General features: G+C 40.6%; 1 protein-coding gene across 3 annotated transcripts; it reads left to right on the top strand.

The window, feature by feature from the left end:
* The first annotated feature begins 12,440 nt into the window (after nt 1–12,440).
* Nucleotides 12,441–16,727, top strand: LOC308503001 (folate receptor beta-like). 3 transcript variants are annotated; one of them, XM_081061663.1, is made up of 5 exons: nt 12,441–12,603; nt 13,709–13,870; nt 15,639–15,827; nt 15,940–16,075; nt 16,212–16,727. In XM_081061663.1, the coding sequence occupies exons 2-5, from the start codon at nt 13,721–13,723 to the stop codon at nt 16,493–16,495; spliced, it is 759 nt and encodes a 252-aa protein (XP_080917789.1). In that variant the 5' UTR covers nt 12,441–12,603; nt 13,709–13,720; the 3' UTR covers nt 16,496–16,727. The 3 variants fall into 3 exon arrangements, with proteins under 3 accessions (XP_080917789.1, XP_080917788.1, XP_080917790.1); XM_081061662.1 differs by having other exon boundaries at nt 12,449–12,578; XM_081061664.1 differs by having other exon boundaries at nt 12,451–12,554.
* Nucleotides 16,728–18,372: the final 1,645 nt, after the last annotated feature.

Below are 18,372 nucleotides of genomic sequence, written 5' to 3' on the forward strand. Positions count from 1 at the left end.
GTGGACATGATGACAGGGCAGCTCTTATAATACTGATAAGCTAATTTTAAAAACATGGAGCATACCAATTATATCTAATTATTTTTAGCATCCCTCCTTGAATCCTTCTTATGAGAGACATGCTGTTAGGGAGCAAATTTTTGGTGTATTCTAACAGCTGTCTGGGAAGTGCCAGAATGGTTTTGGTACAAAATATGCCTCAATAGTTTTATTATTCTGAATTTAGGACCTGATTTGGAGAAGGGAAACCAAAAAAAGTTTCGTCAGGAAATAGCCTTAGTCTTGGCTGTGTTAATAATAAGAAAGCTATATTTTATAACCTTGTCATTAAGAATTTTTAACTTCTCTAGAAGTGACAACCCTTATTGTTTTATGTTATATCATGACCTAAGAACATGATGTGAGCCAGCACAAAACCAAAACAAAATTAACATGCTTTTTGAAAAGTAAAAGTCCACATTCAGGTTGAGTACGGACCTAAACTTTGCTCTAAGGGGAAAGCACACAGGAAACAAAAAATAAGTTTTATTTCTTCATGTTAAAGGTAGAATGTATACTCAAAGACCATTTTTCTTAGGAGTGACCAATATTATTTAAAGCTTTATGTTTCTTAAAATAAAAGTAATCTGAAGAAGCACTTCCGGAAAAGCAGACGAAGGACATCTAAAAATCCGCTCCTCCAGAAAAGCAAGAACACAGGCAAAATTGTCAAACTCAACTTTTCCAGAACTCTGGAAATTAATCAAAACTTTCAAAAATCTAAGGAGCGTTTATTCAAGAAAATGGCTGAGTCTCAGTAGGAACAGTGAGCCCTGTAGAATTTTGACTTGCTTTTTCCTCCATCCTCCTCTTCCTAACTCTATGGTAGCCTTCAAAACCAGCCAACTCAATTATACTATGAAAACCAGTAGCCTAGCAGCCACGAGACGGGACAGAGTGGGTGTGGAACTCCCCCCAAAAGCCCTATCCCTAGAGAAATGTCACTATTTGACTTGTCTGGCAGCTCCTAGTGAGACCCCCATGCATGGGGCTAGTCTTATTTGACCTGACTCAGAGCTCACAGATGAGAAATCCCATCCCTAGGTGTTTGTCTAAACAAACAGCAGCAAATTGTTTGACATTCCAGCTGCCTGAGGCAGGAAACACAGTTGAGACAAACAGGAGGATGGCTAAACAACTTAAACGGAATATTAGGAATGAGATATATAGAGGGCTTTAAAAGGCTCTGACAGACACCTGTGGGTGTAGAAATCCACATGCATATGCAGAACTGTGTGTATATCCAGGAAATACCTGAGAAAGCCCCAGTCTCTCAGTTCTGGTAACCTGAGGCCCTACTCTAGCAAGAAATGAGGAATAGGGTAGAGTATACTGCCAGCGCATCGAAGGCTTGCCTGAACCAATACACAGAGTACCCAGGCAAAGAATAGGAGGCTTATTGCTTCAAAGCATTTAAGGAAATCTCCATCCAATCATTAGCTGACCACTAAGCTAACCCAGCAGAAACTTCAGTGACTACATACGACAAGGAAAATAGGTTTTACAGAATTAGTCCTTGAAAGTCAAAAAACAAATAAACAGCAACAACAAACACTGGAGAATATGATTTCCTAGATGCCATATTATGTTATTTAAAATATCCAGTTTTCAACCCTCCTCCCCCAAAAATAAGACATGCACAAAAAACAAACAACCAAAAAAAAAACAAAACAGAAAAATATGGCCCGAGCCGGCCTGGTCGCTCAGGTGGTTAGAGTGCTGTGCTCCTAACGCGGAAGTGGCAGGTACAATTCCCACATGGGCCAGGGAGCTGCGCCCTCTACAGCTAAGATTGTGAACAATGGCTCTCCCTGGAGCTGGGCTGCCATGAGCAGCCAGAAGTTGGAGTGAGCTGCTGTGGTTACCGTGTGCTGCCATGAGTGGTTGGTGGCCAGCGTGAGTGGCCGGCAGCCATCATGAGCGGCTGGCAGCCAGCGAGAACTGCCATAAACTGCTATGAGCCGCTGACCTACGACTGGGGTGGAGGGGGGGAGCGCAAGGCTCATAATACAGCATGTGCCAGGGAGCTGTGTCCTACACAGCTAGACTGAGAAACAACGACTCAACCGGAGTGTCAGGGGAGAGTGGCAGAAGACAGGGGTGGAAATTATTTTTTTTTTTAAAGAAAAATATGGCCCATGAATGGGAAAATAATACAATCAATAGAAATTGTCCCTAAGGAAACCCAGATGTTGGACTTATTAGACAAAGACTTTTTTTTTAAATATGGAACGCTTCACGAATTTGCGTTATCATCCTTGCGCAGGGGCCATGCTAATCTTCTCTGTATCATTCCAATTTTAGTATATGTGCTGCCGAAGCGAGACTAGACAAAGACTTTAAATCAGCTATTACAAAAAAGAATGAGAGGAAACTATACCTAAAGAATTCAAGGAAAATATGAGAATGATGTCTGACCAAATAGAGAATATCAATTAAGAGATAGAAATTATTTTTTATAATTAAATAGAAATTCTGAAGTTGAACAGTACAATAACTGAAATAAAAAATGTACTAGAACTTCCTCAACTTTATCTACAAATAACCCACAGAGCTCATCAGATACAAGGCAAGGATGTCCCCTCTCACCATTCCCCTTCAACATTGTATTGGAAGTTCCAGCTAATGTAATAAGACAAGGAAATGAAATAAAAAATATACACATTGGGAAGGAAGAAATAAAGTGTCTTTGTTTGCAGGTGACATGTTCTTCTATGTGGAAAACTCAAAAGAATTGACAAAAAAACAAAAAAACCAACAAACAAAAACACCTCTTAGAACTAATAAGTGATTATAGCAAGGTTGTAGGATACAATGTAAATATACAAAAGTCAACTGCCTTCCCACATAGTAGCAATGAACAAGTGGAATTTGAAATAAAAAACAAAACAAAACAAAATTATTTAAATTAGTATCCAGAAAAATGAAACACTTGGGTATAAAGCTAACAAAATATGTACAAGATATATATGAGGGAAACTACAAAACTCTGATGAACAAAATAGAAGAAGAACTAAATAAATGGAGAGATATTTCATGTTTATGGATAAGAAGATTCAATATTGTCAAGATGACAGTTGTTCCAACTTGATCTGTAGATACAATGCAACCCCAATCAAAATTCTGTTATTTTGTAGATATTAACATATTGATTATAAAGTTCATATGGAAAGGCAAAAGACTCAGTATAGCTAATATAATACTGAAGAAGAACAAAGTTGGAGGACTGCAACTGATTTCAAAACTTAATATGAAGATACAGAAATCAAGACAGTGTGGTATTGGCAAAGAATAGACAAATAGATCAGGGGAACAGAATGGGGAGGCCACAAATATAACCACAGAAGTATACTCAACTCATCTTTGCTAAGGAAGTAAAGGCAATACAATGGACAAAGATAGTCTTTTCAACAAATGGTGTTGGAACAACTGGACATCCACATGCAAAACGATTAATCTAGGCATAGGCCTTACACCCTTCACAAAAGTACTTAAAATGGATCACAGGCCTATAGGGATCACAGATGCAAAACTATAAAATTCCTAGCAGATAGCATAGAGAAAATCTGGGTGACCTTGGGTTTGGTGATGACTTTTAAAATACAACACTAAAGGTATGATCCATGAAAGAAAGAATTGACAAGCTAGACTTAATTTAAATTTAAATTTTCTGCTCAGTGAAAGACACTATCAAGAGAATGATAAAAACCACAGAATGGAAGGAAATATGTACAAAAGACTTATCTACTAAAGGACAGTTATCCAACATATACAAAGAACTCTTAAAACTCAACAAGAAGAAAATGGACAACCAGATTACAAAATGGGCAAAAGATCTGAACAGATACCTCTCCAAATGACATATACAGATGGTAAGTAAGCCTACGAAAGATGCTCAACATCATATGAGTATGTCATTAGGGAATTGCAAATTAAAACAATGAGATACCACTACACACCTACCATGTTTCCCTGAAAATAAGACCTAGCCAGACAATCAGTTCTAATGAGTCTCTTGGAGCAAAAATTAACATAAGACCCAGTATTATTATGTTATGTTATGTTATGTTATGTTATGTTATGTTATGTTATGTTATGTTACGTTAAGTTACATTACATTATATTATACCTGGTCTTATAGTAAAATAAGAACGGGTCTTATATTAATTTTTGCTCCAAAAGATGCATTAGAGCTGATTGTCCAGCTAGGCCTTATTTTCGGGAAAACACAGTGTTAGAATGGCCAGAAACTGGAACAGTGATAACAACAAATGCTGGTGAGGATGTCAAGCAACAGGAATTCTCATTTCTGGTAGGAATGCAAAAAGTACAGTTTTTTGAAGACAGTTTGGAAGATAGTTTGGTGGTTTCTTATAAAACTAAACATATTCTTACTTTATGGTCCAATAATCACACTGCTTTGTATTTCCCTAAAGGAACTGAAAATTTATGTCCACACAAAAACCTGTACATGGATGTTTATAGCAGTTTTATTCATAATTGCCAAACTCTGGAAGCAACCAAAATATTCTTCAGTAGGTGAATGAATAAACTCTAGTACATTCAGACAATGGAATACTATACAGCACTAAAAATGAACTATCAAGCTATGAAACGACATGGAAGAACCTTAAATGCATGTTACTAAGTGAAATAAGACAATGTGAAAAGGCTACATACTGTATGATCTCAGTTGTGTGACATTCTGGAAAAGGTAAAACTATGGAGAAATTATAAAGATCAGTGGCTGCCAAGGGTTGGAGGGGGAGATAGAGAGATAAATAGGCAGAGCCCAGAGGATTTTTAGGGCAGTGAAAATATATGATAAGGATATATCATTATACATTTGTCCAAACCCAAAGAATGTACAAAACTGAGAGTAAAACTTAATGTAAACTATGGACTTCAAGTAGTTAAGATGTGTTAATGTAACAAATGTACCACTCTGGTTGGGAATGTAGATAATGAGGAAAGTTATACCTGTGTGGGGGCAGGGGATATATAAGAAATTTCTTTACCTTTTCCTCAATTCTGCAGTGAACCTTAAACTGCTCTAAAAAATAAAGTTTGAATTTAAAAATTTATTATAGGTGTTCAGCAGCAGATTTGAAGTAGCAGAAGAAAGATCTACAAACTTGAAGATAGAATATAGAAACTGTCCATTCTTAAGAAGCAAAAGTATAAAAATTAAAAAAAAAATGAACAGAGCCTCAGGGACCTGTGGGAATACCATCAAGCATACTGAAATATCCACAGTGGGAGTCCTAGAAGGAGGGGAGATTGAGAGAGAGAGGGAGGGAGGGAGGGAGGGAGGGAGGGAGGGAGGGAGGGAGGGAGGGAGAGAGAAAGAGAGAGAGAGAGAATAAATAAGATTTGGAAAAATAATGGCAAAAATCTCTTGCATTTTATTAAAACATAATACTACATATCTAACAAGCTCAATTAACTCCAAATCAGAAAAACTCAAAGAAATTCACACTTAAACACATCAGAGTCTAACTATTGAAAGGCAAAGAGAGAATCTTGAAAGCAGCAATAGTAAAACAACTTATCATTTATAAGTGGTCCTCAATAAAATCAACTGCTAATGTCTCCTCAGAAAATGTGAAGGCCTGGAGGCAGTGGGATAACATATTCAAAATGCTAAAGGAAAGGACTGTCAATCTAGAACTCTCTAACCAGAAAAACTATCCTTCAAAAATGAAGGAGAGGGGGCGGCCAGTTAACTCAGTTGGTTAGAGCCTGGTGCTCATAACACCAAGGTTGCTAGTTCGATCCCCACATGGGCCACTGTGAGCTGCACCCTCCACAATTAGATTGAAACAACTACTTGACTTGGAGCTGATGGGTCCTGGAAAAACACACTTACAATAAATAAAAGTTTTTTTAAGAAATGAAGGAGAAATTAATAATACCCAAATAAATCAAGACTGAGAGAATTTGTCACTAACAGACCTGTCCTACAAGAAATAACAAAGATTGTCCTTCAGGTTGACATGAAAAGACACTACACAGTTTGAATGCCCATAAAGGCACCAATAAAAGTTGTTACATGGAAAAATATAAAATGTTATAAATGTGTTTATGTTATAACTCTTCTTATTTTATCTAATGGAAAAAGAAAGCTGCATAAAGTAATAATTTAAAAACTGTGTTGATATGTTTATAATGTATCAGCTGTAATTTGTATGACAATACTACTACAAAGGAGAGAAGGAGGTAATGAAGTTATATTGGAGCAAAATTTTGAAAACTACAGTGTCTCCCTGAAAATAAGACGTAGCCAGACCATCAGCTCTAATGCGTTTTTTGTAGCAAAAATTAACATAAGACCCAGTCTTATATTATGTAAATAAAACCTGGTCTTATAGTACAATAAGACCAGGTCTCATATTAATTTTTCCTCCAGAAGGCACATTAGAGCTGATTGTCTAGCTAGGTCTTACTTTCAGGGAAACATGGTATTACAACTTGGTATTAATCTGAACTAGACTGCTAAAAATTATGATGCTAATTGTAATCCCAGAGCAACTACTAAAAAAAAAAACAAAACAAAACCAACAACAACAAAAATCTTTTAAAATGTAATAAAAGAAATAACAAAGGAATTAAAATGGCATACTTGAAAATATCTACTAAACACAAAAGAAGGCAGTAATGGAGAAATAGAAGAACAAAAAAGACTTATATAAAACAAAGCAGATGTAAATCCTATATTATTAGTAATTTAATTCGATATAACTGGATTAAATACTCCAATAAAAATAGTTTGGCAGATTTAAAAAAATTCATTATTCAATTGCATGCTGTCTACATGAGTCATACTTGAAATTCACAGACACGAAAAGTTGAAATTAAGAGGATGGAAAAAGATATATCATACAAACAATAACCAAAGGATATCTAGAGTGGCCATAATGATATCAGACGAATAGAATTTAAGATAAAAATTATTAAGAGACAAAGAAAGACATTTTATAATGATAAAAGGGTCAATCCATCAGGAACACATAACAACTATAAACAAGTGCATCAAGAGGATTAAGAAGTTCAAACTGACAGTTGTAAAATTATAGTCACAGGGATGTAATGTACAGCATAGGGAATATAGTCAATAATATCATAATGACTATGTATGGTGTCAGACGGGTACTACACTTATCGTGGTGATCACTTAGTGAGGAATATAAATGTCTAATCACTGTGTCATACATACACCTGAGGCTAGTATAATATTGTATGTCAACTATAATTTAAAAAATAAATTAAGAAAAACAAATGCACCTAACAACTGAGTTCCAAAATTAACGAAGTAAAAACTGAGAAAGTTGAAGAGATAAATACACAATTCAACAGTAACAACTGGATACTCAAATATCCCACCAACCAATAATGAATAGAATAACTAGACAGATTAGCAGTGAAATAAAAGCCTTGTACAACACTACAAACCAGCTAGAAATAACAAATATCTATAGAATATGCCAACAAACAACAGACGAATATACATTCTTCTCAAGTGCATGTGGAACATCATGTTAGGCCATTAAAAAAAGGCACCAATAGACGCCGCCCAATGGCTCAGGTAGTTGGAGCTCTGTGCTCCTAATGCCGAAGGCTGCCAGTTCCATTTCCACATGGGCCAGTGGGCTCCTCGACTCCTGCAAGGGATGGTGGGCTGTGCCCCCTGCAACTAGCAACAGCAACTGGACCTGGAGCTGAGCTGCGCCCTCCACAACTAAGACTGAAGGGACAACAACTTGACTTGGAAAAAAGTCCTGGAAGTACACACTGTTCCCCAATAAAGTCCTGTTCCCCCATCCCAATAAAAATTTTTTAAAAAACAAAACATTGAAAAAAACAACAACAAAAAAGAGCAAAATAACCCAAAGCTAGTCAAAGGAAGGAAGTAATAAATAGTAAAGCAAAAATAAATGGAATAGAGAATAGAAATCAATACAGAAAATCAATGAAACCAAAAATTGGTTCTTTGAAAAGATCAACAAAATTGATAAACTTTTACCCAGATTAGTCAAGGGGATAAAAGAGAAGAACCAATTTACTAACATTAGAGATAAAAGAGGAGGCATCACTATTGTCCCTATGAAAATAAAAATCAGTGTAAGAAAATATTATGAACAATTGGGTACCATTAAGTTACATAACATACATGAAATGAATAAATTCTTAGAAAGACACATATTACCAAAGATGACGCAAGAAGAAACAAAAATCTAAATACACCTATAACAAGTAAAGAGATAAATTAGTAATTTTAAAACTTCCCAAGAAGAAAAGTTCAGGCCCAGATGGCCTCTGTGATGCGTTCTACCAAATGTTTACGTAATAATTAATACCAATCATTCATAAACTCTTCCAAAAAAGAGGAGGGAACACTTCCCAACTCATTCTTTAAGACCAGTATTACTCTGATACAAAATCAGACAAAGACATTACAAAAGAAAACTACAGAGCAATATCTCTCTTGAATGAAGACAAGTCTCCTCAACAAAAAATTAGCAAACTGAATCCAGCAACAAAAAGGATTATATACTTACCAACTGGGATTTATACTAGGAATGCAAGTAAGTGGATTTAACATCCAAAAGTCAATTGTTTTAATAAAACATCATATGACTAGAATAAAGGACAAAACCCACGTGATCTTCTCAACTGATGTAGAAATATCATTTGACAAAATCCAAAATCCTTTCGTCATTAAAAAACAAACAAACAAACAATGAACAAATTAGGAATAGAAGGGAATTTCCCAACCTGATAAAGAACATCTATGATTGTTCATTGCAGCTTTGTTTACGGTGGCCAAGACATGGAAACAACCAAAATGTCCTTCAATAGATGAATGGATAAAGAAGTTGTGGTATATATACATAATGGAATACTATTCCGCGTTAAGGAAAGATGATATAGGACCATTTGTGACAACATGGATGGATCTTGAGAGCATAATGCTAAGTGAAATAAGTCAGACAGATAAAGCAGAGAACCCTATGATTTCACTGATATGTGGTATATAAACCAAAAAGAACAAGACAAACAAATGAGAAAGAAAAACTCATAGACACAGACAATAATTTAGTGGTTACCAGAGGGTAAGGGGGTGGGTGGTGGGTGATGAGGGTAAAGGGGATCAAATATATGGTGATGGAAGGAGAACTGACTCTGGGTGGTGAACACACAATGGGATTTATAGACGATGTAATACAGAATTGTACACCTGAAATCTATGTAAATTTACTAACAATTGTCACCCCAATAAATTTAATTAAAAAAAAAAGAACATCTATGAAAAACCCACAACTAATATCATAATCTGTAAAAAGCCTTTCCCCTTAAGATCAGGAATAAGACAAGGATATCCACTCTCATCATGTCTATTCAATGTTGTACTGAAGGTTGTAGCTAAGACTATTAGTTAAGAAAAAGAAATGAAAGTCACCCAGATTTGGAAGCAAGAAATAAAACTATATCTATTCACAGATGATATTATATGTAGAAAATCTTAAAAAATCTACGAAAACATTATGTTACTAACTAGTGAGTTCAGCAAGTTTGTAGGACACTAAATCAACATATAAAAATTGTAGTTCTATACACTAGCAATGAATAATATAAAAATGAATTTAATATTACAATTCTGTTCATAATAGTATAAAAAAGAATAAAAACATAGGAATAAATTTAACACAGTAAAATGCTTGTACATTGAAAACCACAAAACATTGTTGAGAGAAATAAAAAACCTAAATAAATGGAAAGATATTCCATGTTCACAAATCAAAAGACAATATTGTTAAGAGGGCAATACTCCCCCAATTGATCTACAGATGCAACTCAATCCTTATCAAAATTCCAGCTGGCTTTTTTTGAGAAATTGACAATATGAGCCTAAAATCTATATGGACATTCAAAAGACCCATAGTAGCCAAAACAATCTTGGAAAAGAACCAAATTGGAGGACTCACACTTACTTATTTCAAAACTTACTACAAAGCTACAATAAATCAAGACAGTATGTTAGTAGCATAAGACTAGATATACACATCCATGTAATAGAACTTAGTATCTAGCTTTTTGACAATGATGCCAAGATAATTCAATGGGATAAATGACAATCCAAAGGAGAGTCTTTCCAAAATACGGTGCTGGGACACAACCCTTATTTTTTTACACCATATACAAAAAAATAACTCAGAATGGATCAAAGACCTAAATATAAGAGCTAAAACTAGAAAAATCCTTAAGAAAACATAGGGGAAAAGCTTCGTGACATTGTATTAGGCAGTGATTTCTTGAATATGACAGCAAAAGCATAGGCAACAATAAAAAAAGTAGATAAAATGAATCACAATAAAATCAAAAACTTCTGGGGGCAGCCAGTTAGCTCAGTTGGTTAGAGCGCGATGCTTGTTAACTTCAGGGTCGCCAGCTCGATCCCTGCATGGGCCAGTGTGAGCTGCGCCCTCCACAACTAGATTGAAACAACTATTTGACTTGGAGCTGAAGGGTCCTGGAAAAACACACTCAAAATAAATAAAAGGTTGTTTTTAAAACAAAAGAAAAGAAAACAAAAAAACTTCTGTGCATCAAAGGTCAATTAGAGTGAAAAGGCAACCTATAGAATGGGAGAAAATATTTGTAAATCATATATCTGATAAGGGGCTAATCCAGAATATATAAAAAACTCCTTCAACTCAACAACAAAAAACGTATAACCCAATTTAAAAATGGGCAAACAACTTGGATAGACTTTTCTTTGAAGATGATATACAAATGACCAACAAGCATATGAAAAGTTGCTCAACGGCACTAATTATTAGGGAAATACAAATCAAAACCACAATGAGATATGGGAATGAGATATCACCCCACATTCACCAGGAATGCTTCTAAATATTTTTTTAAAAATCCAACAGAAGGGGCGGCCGGTTAGCTCAGTTGGTTAGAGCGCGGTGCTCTTAACAACAAGGTTGCTGGTTGGATCCCCAGATGGGACACTGTGAACTGCGCCCCCTGCAACTAGATGGAAACAACTATTTGACTTGGAGCTGATGGGTCCTGGAAAAACACACTTAAAATAAATGAAAGTTAAATAAAAAGACATTTAAAAAAATCCAACAGAAAATAACAAGTGTTGGTGAGGATGTGAAGAAACTGGAATCCTCGTACATCGTTGAGGGTGCAAAATTGAGCAGCTGCAGTATGACAGTTCCTCAAAAACTAAAAATAGAATTCTCACATGACCCAGCTATTTCATTTCTGGAGATGTACTCAAAAGGATTGAAAGCAGGTTCCCGAAGGGATACCTGTACACCCATGCTTATAGCAGCATTCTTCACAATAACTAAGAGGAGCAACCCAAGTGTCTATTGATGAATAAATGGATAAATAAAACGTGGTCTATACACACAAAAATATTATTCAGCTATAAGAAGGAAGGAAATTCTCACACATGGATGAACTTTGACAATATTACACAAAGGCAAAGAAGCCAGTCACTAAAGGACAAACACTGTACCATGCCCCTTATATAAGGCATCTAGAGTAGTCAAATTCATAGAGACAGAAGTAGAATGGTGGTTTCCAGGGACTGGGGGGAGGAGGCAATGGGGGGTTGCTGCTTAATAGAGTTTCAATATATAAGAGTTTACAAGATGAAAAAGTTCTAGAGATTGGTTGCACAACAATATGAATATACTTAACATTATCGAACGGTATATTTAAAAATGGTTAAGATGGAAAGTTTTATATAATGTGTATTTTACCCTGGTTTTTAAAAGGCTGTCAAAAATTGCTTAATTATGGTTACAGAAATGCTAGATGGTGAGATGTTATCAGTTATCAGATTTGACACGATTTTTCTCTGTGCCCCTTGACTTCTGCACCTCAGCTTCTACCTGTGTCCACCTGGCTGCTCCTAAACTAACTTGATAGCTATCATTTAAGCCTACTCAGTATGTGCCAGGCTTTCCCAAATATAATTCTCAACGATTTTCTGGAGAGTCACCTAAAGCTCAGCAAGGTTTAGTGACATTTCCCAAGGTTGTGCGAGAGAAGGAGCTGTCATCGGGCCCCATGGCCTGACCCTAAAGCCCGGGTTCTTCCCCACCACGCCTCATCTCTCTCAAGTTAGCGTTATCCTACCAACCACTTGGGATACCTCAAATACTCAGATTCCCCGAGATTTTGATGAATGCTGAATGTGTGGATCCTGGAAAGAGTAAATTAACAAATAAAGAGATGAAATGAAACAGGAATGGACAACTTGCCAGACTAATGGAGCCTTGAAGAGGGTGGGGTCTGAAAGAGAAGGAAGGCGGAAGGAAATTGCTAAATGCAGGGCACATTCTGTACTTACCACAGATCTTATATTGTATCCTGCACTGAGGATAGAGACCATTGGGGACAGTCCAGCGGCCTGGAGCTGTTGCCAGCCTGGAGAGAGGCCAATCCAGACACAGCAGTGTGTGCTTCCAGCAGCACAGGAGCCTCAGGCAAGATGCCCTAAGAGGAAAACGGTGACAGGGGCACTGGGGAGACTTGGCAAGTTTTTGCAGAGGGGGAGGGTCATATCTTTCTTTAGAAAGATAACTCTGACTCCTGGGGGAAGATGACTTGAAGGGGAGGAAACTGAAAGAGGGAAGACCTAGCCCCAAACACAAGGCCGAGGGAAGTGGATTCCAGAAAGGCTTTTGGAGGGACCCTTGCCCAGGCTCAGTAATCAACTGCCTATGGGGATGGTGAGGGAGAGGAATGGGTCTTCATGATCCACTCTGAGGCACTTCCGTGACAGAGCCCAAAGGAACAGATCTGGAATGGGTGGGGGATGGGAGTGGCGGGAGCGGTGGTGAGGGGCCGTCATGAACAAAGAAGGTGGCTGTAACTTGTGCCAGGTTCCTCCCATGACTCTAAGTACTTGTCTGGTTGGCTGCTCCAACATGGGAGCCTTTTATGTTGTCCCTCCGGTCCAGGGGTTTCTGCTCCTGTGTTTTGAGCGGTAAAGTGGGGATCTGGTACCTTAGTACAGCTCGCAGAGAGAGGTGAGAAGAGGGTCACAATGGGGTTGGAGGGAGGAAACGATTTTCAAGAAATAGGGAAGGAGAAAGTCTGAGGGAGCAAAACTGTTAAAAAACCACCACTCTGTATCATTTAATCAAACATGGTTCTGTGCGTTATATCACTTGATTTTTATGCTGATTTGGAGAATGCAGTAGAGCTGGGTTACTGCATTCCCCAGGCTAACTGGATTTCTAAGCTGGCATGGGAACCCAGGTGACCCTAGGTCTAAAGGCAAAACAATTGTTGGACACAAGATAAGAGGACTACAGCATGGACATTAACTATTCAATTACTTTTTAAAAATAAAGTACAGAGAGAAGGTGAGGGCATAAGGCATTTCATCCAACTTGGGAAGACTCCCCTACGGCCCACCTACTAATCCCAGATCCCTTTCTGAACCCTCCAAACCCGGGTGAGGGAGCCCCTCTTGCCAGACTCCTCTTCCTCAGTCTCAGGGAGCCTCAGGATCCCAGCACTGAAAAAACAGGGTCTGACACCATCCTTCACTGTGAAGACTGGGAGACTGAAGCAGGGGGTGAAAGAAGTACCCCTCAGGCCTTGGTCTCCCTAACTACTTCTTCTTCTGCAGGGACAGAAAGACATGTCCTGGAAATTGACACCACCTCTGCTTCTTCTGGCCTGGATAGCCTCCATGTGCAGTGCCAGGGACAGGACAGACCTGCTCAACGTCTGCATGGACGCCAAACACCACAAGACCAAGCCAGGCCCTGAGGACAAGCTGCATGACCAGGTATGGCTGGAGTGAATGTGGCTCTGGTTGGGGAGGAGGTTGGTCTGACAGGGAAGAGGAAGTTAGGGTGGTGGGGGAAGGGTAGGGTAATTGAGGTGATTTTAGGGGTGGCCTCCTCAGAAAAGTCAGTGATAATATGGAATATTCATTTATTGAGCACCTACTACATGTCATGTATTTTCTGTACACAATTTCATATTCCCAGGGGTCCTTTGAAGTAGGTAGATGATATTCTTCACATGACACAAATGAGGCAACTGAGGCCCAGAAGAGCATATAGACACACAGAGGAACTGGACATGAGCAGCCCTTGTGGTGGGGTAGGGGGAGGACTGGGGTGGACAACTTCAAGGGTTTGGAGGGGGGGAGACTGAGGTAGGATGGTTCTTCCTACCTTCACTGTGTGCCAGCACCATGGAGTGCTAATGGTAGCGGTGAAGACCCATTACGACTGTGACAGAGGGCACAGATGCTACACATTCACACATTGCATCAAAATTTATGCCAGTCACTTGCAACCCTATTAGACTCCATGTCTCCTTTTTATGATAAATATTGTCTAAACTCTTTTCTATCCTGGAATGAAAGGAATTCAAAGCTACTAGAACCTATTTGCACATTTAATTTAAAAATATCAACATAACTCTCTACCTGCAATACAAAGGAGAATCAAAAAGAAAGTAATTTATAATAAAATACTATATATTTCAATATGTCGATTCTCTGTTATCTACATTAGAAGTCATGATGAAATAGCACGTTTTATGATTCACAGAAATCACTATGATTGGGGCAGCTACAAATGAAGGTTGATATAGGTGGCGACTCAAATGCTATGAAATCCTCTAAGCACCGTTGCCATTGATGACACAATTTTCTAAAACAGGGAATAGCTCCAGTAAAACAAAACACATAGCAGCTTTCTCTTTCACCGTTTTTGTTGTCCTGGAAAATTTGGCCTATATTAAAACCTTGCTAAAATATGGTGTGTCTATATGTAAGATGGAGTTCAGTTTAGATTTAAGAAGTCATAAATAGGTCTTTGATTTACTTTTTTCAGCAAATGTTTTTGTGGGCCTGCTATTTGTCTGGCACTGGTCTAGCCACAGGGGGACGGGGGAGGGGAGACACAGATCTTAATACTTGCCAAGAATAAAGTTATTCAACATACATTACTACGTAGCTAGTAACTCTCTTTCCTCCTTTGCTCAAAATGTCACCTTCCAATGAGGCTTTTCACAACCACCCGTTTTAAAATTTCAAGTCATCCCATACTCCACATTCCCATTCCCTACTGTGATTTTTCTCCATATAATTGATCATATCCTTACACACTTTTTCTCTCTTAGTGTCTTACTGTCTGTCTCCCACGACCAGAATGTAAGTTCCATGAACACATATTTCTGTCTGTTTTGTTCTTTGCTGTATTCCATCTAAATCAATGGTTTGCATAGAATAGGTACTCAATAATTATTTTTTAATGAATAAATTAAAGTTTTTTTAATTAAAGAAGTTTTTATAAAGCGTTAAGGGCTGTAAAAGTGATAGTTTTTGTTCCCCCAAGGCAGGATTTCTCCCAGTCTCCCACACCCCCCGATCACACTTTGTAACTGAGTGTCCCCCAAGACGGGACTTCCTGGAAGCCAAGGACAGAGGTGTGCTCACAATGAGCGGGTCTAGGGCAACCTACCTGGGACAGGAGAACAAGAACCAAATGGAGAGAGGCTGGAGGTGACAGAAGGTTGTGTCCTGTGTCCTCCCCACCCAGTGCAGTCCCTGGAAGAAGAACGCCTGCTGCTCTGTCAACACCAGCCAGGAGCTGCACAAGGACACCTCCCTCCTCTATAACTTTAACTGGGACCACTGCGGCAAGATGGAGCCCGCCTGTAAGCGCCACTTCATTCAGGACAACTGTCTCTATGAGTGCTCCCCCAATCTGGGGCCCTGGATCCAGCAGGTATGGGTGTCTCCCTCCCCCCATCCCAGCAGGCTGCCCTCCAGCTCAGTCAAGGCTGTGGCTGCTGACACACCTGGCTGAGAGGAGCCTTTCCTCCATACCTCCCACCCAGGTGGACCAGAGTTGGCGCAAAGAACGTTTCCTGGACGTGCCGCTGTGCAAAGAGGACTGTGAGAGCTGGTGGGAAGCCTGCCGCACCTCCTACACCTGCAAGACAAACTGGCAGCAGGGCTGGAACTGGACCTCAGGTGAGGGCTGCTGGGTGGGGAAATGGAGGTGGGTTTGGAGAAAGGGGGGTTGAGGGTTTGGGATTAGGTGAGGATTTCTGGGGTAGCCAGAAATGAGCTTTGGGCCTAGGGGCTGAATGTCTGCGTCCCCATGCAGGATCTAACAAGTGTCCAGCTGGGGCTGTGTGCCGCACATTTGAGTCCTACTTCCCCACGCCTGCAGCCCTGTGTGAGGGCCTCTGGAGTCACTCCTACAAGGTCAGCCAATACAGCCGAGGGAGTGGCCGCTGTATCCAGATGTGGTTTGACCCAGCCCAGGGCAACCCCAACGAGGAGGTGGCCAGGTTTTATGCCTTGGCCATACATGCCGGGGCTGTGTGCCGTGGGACGGGGCCTCTCCTGCTCAGCCTGACCCTGATGACACCCCTGCTCCTTGGCTGAGTCCAGCCCTCCCTAGACGTCCCCTCTTCCCCCGCAGACGTCCCCAGCTTTGAAGACCAGGCTGCGCTCAGCTCAGTTCCACAAATGAGGGAGCCCTAAGCATATCTCCATCTATTATCCATCCCTCTATCATCTGTTTCCTGCTCCATGGTGAGGCTGGCAGTTTCTCTGACAGCCAGTTCTAATAAATACATGTCTGTGTATACAATAAATACAACGTCCGTGTCTGATGAATTATTTTGGTTGTGAGTTTGTGGGTGGAGAGAGGGTTTGAATCCCAGCTCTGCGGCTCACTACGTGAAAGGAAACAGTTATTTGACTGCTCTCAAACTTAGTTTCTTCCTCATTAAAATGGGGCAAATAATCCTTCCTTCCCTCAGGGTTGTAAAATATAAAGGAGCTGTTGCCTAGAAAGCACATGAGCCCAGTGTCTGCACATTAATAGTCCTCGGGGATCCTGTTGCTCTTGTAGCCCCAAGTGAGAGCCAGGTCCAGGAAATCATTATTTATATTGGTCCGCAAACCTCCCCTTTCCCCCAGGCCTTGTCTGCCTGGCTCTGTGCTCAGCTCTGCAGTAAGAAAGCTGAGGATGGGAGTCCAGGGAAGGCTGTGGATTCCCAGTGAGGGGTTTTTAAAAAATTCACACGTGATGTAGGTTAAAGGGGCAGAGTTGGGGCTTGGGACCCCCAGAGGAGGAAGAGAGGGCAATCTGGGAGGTTCCTGAAGAGAAAATACTCAAGAGCCTTGAACTGGTTCAGCCCTGCTGTTTCCTGGAGGTGTGGCTGGTAGAGGGATGGAAACTCTTACCTTTGCCCTTTCCTGGGAATGGTAGGTATGCCTGTCCTGGAGGGTTGTTCTGTCTTTGCACAGCCCCCAGGAACTGGGCCTGAGTTGACCTCTGGGTCTCTCACTTGCTCTTTCCTCCTGGGGAAGTCTTTGTCTCCACACGCTGACTGCAGTTATCCCGAGAGCCATGGGTACCTGTCTGAGAGCTCCATGCAGGTGAGCGATCAAGCTAGAACTAGAATCTGGTGTGAAGACTCCTAGCCTTCCGCGCCGCACCAGGCTGCCCCCTCCTGGCAGACTCACCTTCCCTCACACCCAGAGGTGACTGACAGAGATTGGGCACAGATTAGAGGATGAGTTTGTTGGGTTTCTAGAGGGGCCTGGAGACACTGTCGGGTGTGTGGGAGGCTCTCTGAATCATTCTATTTATCTAGTCTGGAAGGCCCCACAGAGCCCCCTCCACATCACAGTCTTTGCTCCAGCTGGATTAAGTCAATGCGTATTTGAAACAGAGTAAGGAGGTCGTCGGACTGACCCAGACACAGGTTCAATTCAGCGAAGTGAAAGCTCTGTCCCAGGTTAAAGGAAGGGAACCCTCCGACGGCGTCCCAGGAGTTGGCCGCAGTGGGAGCCGGGCTGGAAACCTGCGCCTTTAAGGAGCTAGGGGGCGGAGGGGCGGGGCAGGAAGCGGACTCCCCCGAGACGCCGCCACCGGCTAGGTCTTTTTTGGGGAAGGGGCGGGGCGGTCCCGCCTATGGACCCCGCCCCCTTTCCGACCGCCTGTAGTAGCCCCGCGCTCTGCTAGAGGAGAGGGGGGTCGGGGGCGCCGGAACAGACTAGGTCTGGGGAGCTCCTCACTCGGTGTCCCGCCTACAAAGGCTCAAGTTTGTTGACTTGGAGGGAGTAGCTGGGGCGGGGGCGGGTGCTAATAATACCCGTCCATTCCGCCGCTGCGCTTTACAGTTTACACAGCTGTCACCTTCGGTACTCCTTAATTAATAATAAAAATAGCCGCCGTTGGGGAGCGCCTACTGGATGCCAGGCCCTGTGCGGAGAGCTTTACAAGCACAGTCCCATTGAGTCTGCTCTCA

Source organism: Rhinolophus hipposideros, assembly GCF_964194185.1.
Source record: "Rhinolophus hipposideros genome assembly, chromosome: 10".
In the NCBI taxonomy this organism is placed as follows: Eukaryota; Metazoa; Chordata; class Mammalia; order Chiroptera; family Rhinolophidae; genus Rhinolophus; species Rhinolophus hipposideros.